Raw genomic sequence first — 11,025 nt, 5'->3', positions numbered from 1 at the left:
CACGCGTCGCTCACGCGAACTTTAAAGCTCGCGCCATCAGCCACTTTCTAGATACCAGGTTGCGCGCGGTCTGGAAACTATGTGATGCCACCTTAAATGATATTAAAGAAAGTGAACAAAGAAATTGATATCATATATTCAAGAGGTAAGCAATACTGGAATACTTATATTGGCTCTAAGAAAACTCGTCTAATTCTATTTTTTTTTTCATTCGTTCGTGTGTATTGTGGATGTAGAGAAAACGAAATATCGCAAAAGAAGGCACAGCTGGAGAGAACCTCCTTGCAAGCATGAAGGTGTTTCAGCTTTCTGTGGTGGTAAGTATCCTTATTTTAAGTCCTCGGGCTTTATGTTCCTCACAATTCTAAAGTCTGTCTTTATCAAAATTCCTGTCTTGCTACGAATACCATGAAGGTGATCATGAATTCGTGAAGCTTTGACATAACGTAGTTACGAATAGCTTGCGTAAGTGTAATTGCGAAGTTCTTTTGAAACGAATGCGTAAAACGAGTATCCTTTTAAGACAAACTTTGTCATGATAATTGTTCACTAGTTACTTCACCTTATTGATGCATTTGCAGGAGTGGTTAGGAAGATATTATTACTCAAACATGTATTGGTTTGGGGTGTTAATCATTTATCCTGGCTTTCATTAAATTAACAATATTTCATTTTCCTATTTCTTTTCCGTTTAAGAAAGAAATGTCACGAGCTAGTTAGCGAAAAACCATAATTTCTTCCGTAATGGCAATCAAGGAAGAACATATTTGTTCCATGATTAAAGATCTTTCACATTATTCAAATATTTGAAACTGATTGTTTGGACAAAAATAAAGATTATTTTTTTGTGATGTAACATTGAAATGATCGGGGAAGGATTCATGCCTTTGCGAGGCGCAGGCAGATTTCTCTTGGCTTGACATCTTTACAGGCAACTGAAAAGTTAACTTTTTCAAGCTCTCAAAAGAAGTCCAGAGCTCACAAATCGCGTCTGATATAATCACAAATATGATCTGCCAAACGTGATAAATGGGATGACGATTTACTTATGCTAGATTACAGATTTATTGTAAAAGCCAAACTAAATTTAGACTATTCACTGATTTGACCTTACATCCCTAAATATATCAGCTCAAGATCATTCTCTCCCTCGTTCTCCAACTCTAGCAAGACTAGTCAAAAGGTAGTCAAGTTTTTAGTGGTGATTTCATATAATTTGACACGAATATGAACATATGACGGGAAATTTTTTGCGTCTTTCATTGATAAGACTTCTGAGCAAATGTTTTTGGAATCAAAGAAAGGAAATAATACAAGACTCTTCATTCAAGACAATGACCCTTGCCAGAATTCAGCAGTCGCAAAGACTGCTTCGCAACGAGTGATCGCTCAATTGCTTAAGATACTGCTACACAGTCCTGATCTACCGAAATCCAAGAGAGGACATGTTTAAATGAGTCAGTGACGACATTATGCTTTGGCAACAGATGCACTACAGAATTTCACGTAAAAGTCGTTTGTGGCACCTAGAAATGTAGGATTTATGCCCTAACACTGTTCGTAAAAAATAAACCAGTGTCTATGTACTGTGCATTTTTTGCCTCAGTTGACTCACGTGCGGTAAACTTTACCGTTGTCAAAATAGAAGTTGGTCTGTTGACAATCTTATTTTATTACGTGTTCTGTTTAACCGTTGTGAAAAGGCTGAATTTCACGATGGCATTGAAACTGTTTTTGAAAATTCATTTCAATTAGAAGTAATGTCTTTTACAAACTGATTTTCAAACGAGAAATACGAATTAGGAATACGATAAAAGGCAAAAACTAATGATAAACCGTGAGGTTTACAAGCGTTTGTTTGCACTTTACACTTCTGTTACCATCACGCATACTTCATCTGTGTATGTTCAAAAAATTCCCGCCACTTTAGGCAATCTTCGACAAAAAACTTTAAACACTATGGAACATTCTCGCACGGTTTTCGTCCCCCTCCCTTTTTCAATGTTGTTGTAGCCAGTCAAACAGTAAAATGTCATGTCAACACTGTCCAGGGAAAAGGAGTGTTTCAAGGATTTTTGGCGAGGATTGTAGCTAGCAAATCAGAATGCACGGAAAGCACTACTCTCTTGTGTGATAGATACTACATTAAAGTAGTGGCAACAATGAAGGAAATGCTGATAAGTAGGACTAAGAACAAAAAACGCATCAATATTAAAAAACCAACCCACTTGCATAAATTGTATTTCAAACGTCCCATGTCAGTTACAAACATTGTTTTGTTGTTCACATGTGGCAAACACTACGCAAAAAGAACTAGTTTCGGCAGCCAATAAAGCCCTCAGGTTGGCTTATCAATAAAATGCACTGACGTAAAGGAGATCCTCGTGACTAAACGTAAGACGTAAACGGCGGTAGCTCGTTGGTTGTTTGAATAAAATTCAGTTTGGCGGGTTGATTTTGGTGTTCGAACGGACCGTTCGCATGGCAAGCCTACTCATGCTTATGGCAATCGCTTAACTTTGGTTCAGACGACGAGCTGATGTCATATCCTACCGGATTAAAATAATTAAATGCATTGTGACTGTGGACACTTAACTGTCACTGTTAGACTTTTGCGTTCGAGCTTGCGCCGGTTATTGCTCATCCTTATAACGCGTCGCTTCGTGAAGGACACATTCCTTCTGCCCTGAAAATCGCAATTGTCCATCCTCTACCTAAAGTACCCCCGCCTAAGAGTATTGAGGACGACATTCGCCCCATTTCGTTAACGTGCCATGTTGTCAAGGTTTGGAAGGGTTTCACTTGCGCGCATTTTGCCTAACATCCTTGCTGAGCTTGACGCAAAACAATTTGCGGATTCTGGTAAATCCACTTCTGATGCCTTGGTATACTTATTACATTTGGCATTAGAAGCACTTGACAAAGGTCAGTGCTACGCAAGGCTTTTCTTTGCTGACTTCCGAGAAAGTCTTTGACCTCATCGATCACACAATTTTAATTAGGAAGCTTTCTGATTTTGGTGGAGTTCATAACTGTCTTCTCAGATGGGTAGCTGCATCTCTGCTGGATAGGTCCCAGGCCACCCCCATTGGGGGACCAAGCTGGTCTCGGTCCTCTTCATGGTCATGATAAAGGACCTCGTAACATCCTGGTGCTCTCGTGCGAAATACGTTGATGATTTGACTGTGAAGGAGATTGTCCTGCGGAAATCTCCATCTCTGTTGAATCACATCGTAGATGATATTCATGTTTTCGCCGTAAATAACAACATGAACATCAACCCGCGCAAATGCAAGACCATGACCTTTGGCTTTCTTCAATACAATAGTTGCGTGCCCCAGTCCATTGTGGTGGGTGGATTCCAGATCGAGCAAGCATCATCCTTTAAATTGCTCAGTGTTTTCGTGTCAGAGGATCTTACCTGGGTTGCGCACTGTGATTATGTACGCCCTTGGACAGCTTAAAAAAATGTGGTGCCTCGCCTTCGGATATAATCACCATCTATTTTAGTCTGATAAGATCTGTTATTGAATATGCTGCTGTGGTGTATGGAGGGCTTCCACAGTACCTGTCTGCAGCCCTGAAAAATGTCCAGGGTAGGGCGGTGTCTATAATCTGGCCTGGTGTTTGTTACGAGGTGGCACTAGCTAGCGCAGGCCTTCCTTCTGTTGCAGCGAGACGTGACTTATTGTCCTTATTGTGCACTCGCTTCATTGCGGGCATTTTGCCAGATCATCTCTTGTACCCCCTAATAAACGGGAGACTAATAGATATACGTGCCCATTACTCGCTTAGATCTGGTCGTCAGCATCGTCTTCTCCACACCAGGACTGATAGATTAAGCAGATTTGTAACAATCAAGTTTAAGCCTGGATAAATTTTATTGTTATGTGTATTGTATTGGTGTCTACTGAGCGCACTCAACCTGTAATTCAGTTGCCCCAAGACTGCAATAAGTTTTAATAATCTATTTATTTGTTATGTGCAATGTCATTGTCTTTGACTTTGCTATTGCCATTATTATTTTCACTGTCGTTTCCATTTTATTGTCACCAAGCTATTATTGTCATTGCCACTGTTGTTGCTATCGATTTTGCCAATGCCAGGTACCATTGTTATTGAATTGATACAATGCTGTCAAATTTTGATTGCCACTGCAATTGTCTTTGCTATATTGTCATTACAATTTTCGTTATCATTTCCATTTTTTGTTATTGACACTGAATTGTCATTGTTATTGCGAACGTCATTGTCATAAAATTGTCATTGTCATTGTTATTGCTATTGCCATAACCATTGTCTTTGTCCTTGTCATTATAATTGTCTTTGCTTTTGCAATTTCCATTATTTTGTCATTGACACTGAATTATAATTGCTATCGCCAACGTCATTGTCATAAAATTGTTATTGTCATTGTCATTGTCATTGCCATTGCCATTGCCATTGCTATTTGCCATTACCATTGCCATTGCCATTGCTATTGCCATTACCATTGTCACTGCCATTGCCATTGCCATTGCCATTGCCATTGTCCATATCATTATAACTGTCGTTCTCATTTCCATTTTTTGTTATCGACACTGGATTGTCATTGCTATTGCCATTATAATTGTCGTTGTCATTGCCATTGCCATCGCCACAGTTATCATCATTGTCCATTGGCAATGGTCATGGTTATTGTCTCGGTCGTTTATATCGTGAGAGTAGTGACCTTTATGTTTAAATAGGTTCTGACAACTTGCATGGTGACCACGGAGTCGTCGCCCTTTGCTTCACCACTGAGAGAACTCGATGAACAAAGAAAGAAAAGGAGTGACTTCATACTAGAGCTAAGTAAGAGTAGGAGCCCCTTAGTAAGGGCGAGCAACTCCCATATATTCCTGTCACGTCGTTTTCACAGACCGATTTATTTTAAGATTGAATTTCCGGTGAATAAGACTCCCGCAGGAGCCCGATCACCAATCACGGGAAACTCACTTGACGTCATAGCTTAACCGAACCAGAACTGCCTTTGTTATTTTGCGGCAAATGTGGTCCAAAAATAGATTCGTCTGTAAAAAATGCTTTGCTTTGGCTTTGTATGGGGCTTGCTCGCTCCTCCTCTGGGATCCTGGTAAGAGACATTCTACTTACTCAAGGAGAAATTGTTTTTCAAAAAATAATCCCATTTTTCGATAATTTCTGAAAATTTATTGCTGTAACACAACAAATATACGAAAAAATTACGATAGAAAGGTCAGCTTCAGCACAGTGGTCCGTCTACCCCTTTCAACTTATCATGTACCAAATTTTGGTGTTTGATTCATCGACAACGAGGTGGTCCAACCCTTTTGGTGGAAACACTCTGAGTACATCACCTTTGGTTTGAATTCATACCAAAGCACCGCATACTTCGCTAACCACCTGCAAGTCAGTAAGTAGCCTTCCACAGCTTATTAAGTATGCCATTTGTTTTGACAGTAGAGAACGTCCATCTGAGGAACTTGACATGTGCAGAATGCATGGGAGACACCGAGAGAGAATGCACCCTTTCTGAGGTAGAAGTGCAATGTGCTCCAGGCGAAATCTGCACTACTCTTGAGGCTTTTAGTCTTGCGACATTCACAACGATCTTCACAAGACAATGTTTCAATCTCACCGAACCTAATTGCGATTTTAATCCAGGATGCAGTGCTCTTAAGTCCACCGGCGATATTCAATCATGCGTTCAGGTCTGCTGCAATGTGAGCTTGTGTAATGCTGGAATCCTAACTACCGATGCACCCACGACGATTGGAGTAACAACTGATGGAGGGCCATCTACGGGAGCGTCAACTACGCCAATAACAGCAACAACACCTCTTAGTAAGTAAAGTGTATCCCTTGCATTTTGAACTGATAAATGTATTTGACTTAATTAGTCTCCCATGGAAGGTTGGCCTTGGCCTGCTCACTCCGTAGAGTAAGTGCTTCGGAAAACTCAATGGAGCCGTTTCGCGTGCAACCCTATTGCTCGGATAACTACAGCCTTCGTGGCATTCGTTTCCATTTCTGTTTAAAGCGTGGAATCGAAAGGACTATGTTTGTGAGCAGTGAATTGCCTACCAAATTTATTGACCAGACCTTTCAGTGGGCATTACTACACCAGCTTCCTACAAACGCGATCACAATTCAGCAATAAAATTAAGGCAGAATTCGAAGGAACTTGAAAATTCCCGTGCTCCTTTTAAATAAATTTTGCAAATAAACATGGACATTTCCATGTTTCCTTCATCTTTCCATGTTTCCTTCATCCGCAAATTGTAAAGGAACATGGAAATTTTCATAGGCATATCTGAAATAATAACATCATAGAACGTGAGGAAAAAAAAAAGATCGGCCTGGTAATTTGCAGGGTTTGATTCTAATCAACGAAGAAACAGTTTTTGCTTGTTTTTATTGTGGCAGAAAGTGCCACGTACAAAAGATATGGTCATTATGCATGAACTCTGTCTTTCCATAGAATACCGTAAGGCCTTAGAAGATATTTCTCTACGAAGGGCTTTTGATCTAACAATTCACGCCGTGATTTTTCACGTGATTTTACAACTTTTCGTCGAATTGATCTGAGCTTGTTCACATCGATTTCGGCAACGATGCAACTGAGCCCTCCACTTTCCGCACATGCAACAGCAGCTGAACCTTACGAAAAGAGAACACCCGATGTTATTAAGTTCTTTAGTTCTTTTGAGACACACCGATTATATTAATTTACTCCAGGACTTGCTCCTCTGTCATCCTCAAATGCATCGTTTTATTAATCAGTGCGTGACAAGGCAGAGTCCCAAGAAAGTAAGTTCTATTTACTTTTCAAGCCTTGTCCAAACGGAAAATGTTTGGCGACCAAACAACATCAAATATTGTTTGGTGACAAAACATGCTGATGTTGAAGTGACTGGCCAAACGGTTTAAAAATGTTTGATCTACCTCAGATCAAATAGACTGCGAGCAGCCCTTAATAAATCAGTCAAGCGGTCCGCTTTTCTGACGCAATTGTGTTTTGTCACGCAAACAAATAAAATGACCGAGGGAGGCTTGGGAAGAGAATACGACTGCCTCATAAAAGCAGGCCGCTCGATTGCTTTTTTTTTTTTATGTTTAAGGCGAATGGGTGGCCCCCCGGTAGGGTGAGTGCAATGGCCGCCAGACATAACGGCTAATCCGTCAAACACAACGGTTCACCTCAAACGGGGGGTGCACCAACAAGCCAACTTCGCCGGGGAATCGAACCCTGCCCCTACCAACAATGAACAAAAGACAAACAAACGAAGAATTGCATCTAGGAGATGCCTCGGCTGACTTACACTCCTAAATGACAATTCGACAAAAACAACAATAAAGACTCAAAAACAACTGGACGAACCAAAACAAGCACGTCCCCGCACAAGGGTGAAAAGCGACCAATAAAAGGCCGCCCGGCAACAGACTCATCTATCGCCAAGACGTTGATTCACCCCAGAAAAACGGCCGCAGGGCACGCAAACGAAACACAAAACGAGAACCTAAATATGAACAACCAAAGCATCATTATGTAGTGAAGTCACCACACCACGAGCACCCCACTGACGAACAAAATAACGACGACGACGGTCAGACCGGAAACGACGGAAAAACAAAGGGAGATTAAACCGGACCCGAGACTTTACACGCTCCATTACATCAACCGCCGAGGGACGAACGCCCCTAAAACGAAAATGATTCGGAGCCCCCCAAATACAAAACTTGCAAACATTTAGCATATAAACAAAAACCCGAGGAACCACAGACAACCCATCAGCCGAGAAACCAAAAAGCACATGACGAACCAAGATAGAAGGACAAAGAGGAGAAGCCAAGAACATAATAGAGTGAGGCCACGACAAGACACTGACAGCGAGAGGACAGTGAAAAAACAGATGTTGAAGAGACTCGACAGGAGCAAAACAAAAACAAGCAGTAGAAAAAGCATGCCCAAAGTCAGCAAGCCTCTCGGCCGTGTAAAGGACCCCGTGTGAAACCTTCCAACATAAATCAATAACAGGACGATCCAAATCAAAAAAGAAAAGCTGACGACAAGTGCAAGCCCAATAAAGAGAACCAAACAAAGGAAAGAACTTCTCACAATGAGGAGAGTCAGCATTTTCAGACAAAAGAAACAAATAAGCAGATTTCGTAGACATAGCAGAAACAGGACAAAAATCAATACCCGAACCAATACCCAAAGAAGACGCTGTAAGGGATCCTTTACACGCCCACCAAGCAGTCAACAGAGAACGATAGAACGGAGGCAGAGAATCCGGAGAAAAACAAAGCGGAGCAGAAAAAACGAGATGCGGAGGAGTGGCAAGCCGGAAGAAAACCAAAAAACCATGAAAGAGACCCATGAAGACGGAGAAGAAACAAAACGACGAACCCACTGAACATGAAGAGCCATAACCTTACACTGAAAATTAACGACAGAAAAACCACCCAAACAAGAAGGCTGAACAGCAAACGACGAGCGACCAAGTCCCGCTTACCGCTCCAGAAAAACTTAAAAATTAACGTATTTAATTCCACACTGACCCACCGGGGAACATGGATAAGAGAGGCCACGTTCCACACACGGGAAAGGGCCAAGGCATTGATAACAAGTGCCTTGCCCTTACTGAATGATAAGATAACGAACGCTGACGCCAGGAGTTCAAAGCATTTTCCACCGCGGTGATACGCGGCCTCCAATTGTCCTCCTCAAGATTGCCCGAACCCAGAAAAACCCCCAACACCTTCACCTTCACCGACGACCAAGTAATGTTAACCGGTGAGTCAGTGCGACCGTTCCAACAACCCAACCACAAGCTTCACATTTACCATAATTTAGTTTAGCCCCCGACCCCCTCTCATACAAAGAGTAGACATCAAAGACAGCCAAAATACCAGGAACAGAAGAAACAACCAGTGTAGTGTCATCAGCATAAGCAGAAACAACAGGAAAAGATGATGAAGAACCAGGAAGAGACAAACCAGAAATTAAAGCACTAGAACGGATATTACAGGCAAGAACCTCGGCGACTAAAACATAACGGAGAGGGGACAGGGGACATCCCTGCCTCACCCCACGAGATAACTTAAAAGAATCTGAAATATGACCATTTATATTTACACAACTACTAACATTATTATGAAATAAATTAACCCACCCAACAAAGACTGCCCAAAACCTATTGCGTATAAGGTAGAACGTAGGAACGTCCAATCAACCCTGTCAAATGCCTTTTCTTGATCAAGAGAGAGAAGAGCAGCAGGAGCACCAGAAGAAGAACAAAAATCAACAACATCACGAAGAAAAGCAACATATTCACCAATAAAACGGCCAGGAACACCACAAGACTGATTTTTATTTACAACCAAATGAATTACCTTAAGAAGACGAGCAGCAATAGAACGAGAAGCGATCTTATAATCGACATTCAACAGGGAGATTGGACGCCAGTTCTTGGGATCAAGACGATCCCCTTTCTTAAAAGATAAAGTAATGATACCTCGGCGCTGAGAGCGAGACAATTAGCCCAAACCAAACGCAGAATTCAAAACAAACTAAATCAAAACCCAAAACATGCCAAAATTTTAAATAGAATTCCATGGGAAGGCCATCACAACCAGGAGCTTTACCACGGGCCATGCCCTGAAGAGCCGCAAAACACTCCTCCTGGCTGAGAAGACCTTCGCACACCTCACTATCATCAAAAGGAAAAACCGAAGAAATGTTGGAAAGACGCTCAGCACGAGCATTAAAGTCACAAGGAGCAGCAGAGAAAAGATCCGAATAGAAAGAACGAAAAACATCACACAACCCATCCTTATCCGCAACCAAAGTACCATCACTAGTTCTCAGCGCTGAGATATTACCGTCAGTGCCGTTTTTCTTTTCGAGCCGGAAGAAGTAGGCAGAGGAGGACTCGCCCACCTCAACCGGGCATGAACCTGAGCTCCACGAGCAACCTCAAGATCAAGAGCACGAAGACGAGAAAGACTAGAAAGAAAACAGGAAGAAAGCAAAGACAACCAGAATCAACATGAACTTTTAAATGGGCAGCCAGTTTAGACAAAATATCCCGTTCAACTACTTTACTTTTACTACGATTTACACAATATTTAATACTTATACGTTTAATATGGGATTTACCGCTGTCCCACCACCCAGTGAGGGAAGAAAAAGAAGAATGACGAGACTGCCAGTAGAACCAAAAAGTTGAGATGAGGTCGATGTACTCGGCCTCATCCAAAACAGAACGATTGAGCTTCCACAACCCCGGACCCGGAGGAACGGAGTTGGGGAGAGCCCATGAAAAAGAAAGAGAGCAATGATCAGAAAAAGGACATGGTAGAATGTCTACAGAAGACACGTAAGGCACCCAAGCATACGGACAACCGATGAGGAACCAGGCAAAAGCAGAATCATTTGATTTATGAAGGGACTTCTCGCAATCTACAGATCAAACTCCATAAGCCAAAAACTATGGGTCACAAATACGTAAACAACACGTGAATACAAGCGGCTGAGCAAGCGTGGTACGCACGCGCTCGCCAAACATGTTTGATACGGCTGTCCAAACGAACAAAACTTCGACCATCAAACACGAGAACAAAGGAAATGTTTTAAGTTTTTTAATGGAATGTTTGATGGCCTTCAGCTTTTCTCAAGCATGATCAAACAGCAGCAAACAAGGTGGCCAAACGGTAAAATGTTTGGTCACCAAACAATGTTTGATGGTGTTTGGGCGCCAAACATTTAGCGTTTGGACAAGGCTTTAGGTAGTGCATTTTCACAGACCGATTTATTTTTAGATCGAATTTCCCGCGAATAAGACTCCTGCAGGAGCCCGATGACCAAGCACGGGAAACTCACTTGACGTCATAGCGTCACCGACCCGGAACTGCCTTTGTTGTTTTGCGGCAAATGTAGTGTAAAAATAGATAGCCTTCCATAGCTTATTAAGTATGTCATTTGTTTTGACAGTAGAGAACGTCCATCTGAGGAACTTGACA

The 11,025-nt window shown here is 41.8% G+C and overlaps 1 protein-coding gene across 5 annotated transcripts in view; it reads left to right on the top strand.

The window, feature by feature from the left end:
* The first annotated feature begins 205 nt into the window (after positions 1-205).
* Positions 206-11,025, top strand: part of LOC138019438 (threonine-rich protein-like) — a 26,273-nt gene continuing 15,453 nt past the window's right edge. For all 5 annotated transcript variants that reach the window (XR_011126158.1, XR_011126157.1, XM_068866230.1 and 2 more), the window contains exons 1-4: positions 206-317; positions 4,728-4,833; positions 5,461-5,844; positions 10,997-11,025. The exon at positions 10,997-11,025 is cut by the window's right edge and continues 424 nt beyond it. Coding sequence is in view for 3 of the 5 variants with exons in the window: in XM_068866230.1 (XP_068722331.1) it covers positions 291-317; positions 4,728-4,833; positions 5,461-5,844; positions 10,997-11,025 (546 nt within the window). In the remaining 2 variants the exon portion in view is untranslated. The remainder of the gene's footprint in view (positions 318-4,727; positions 4,834-5,460; positions 5,845-10,996) is intronic.

The sequence above is a fragment of the Montipora capricornis genome, chromosome 10 (genome assembly GCF_036669925.1).
Source record: "Montipora capricornis isolate CH-2021 chromosome 10, ASM3666992v2, whole genome shotgun sequence".
Lineage (NCBI taxonomy): Eukaryota > Metazoa > Cnidaria > Anthozoa > Scleractinia > Acroporidae > Montipora > Montipora capricornis.
This window is presented reverse-complemented; position numbering and strand designations above follow the sequence as displayed.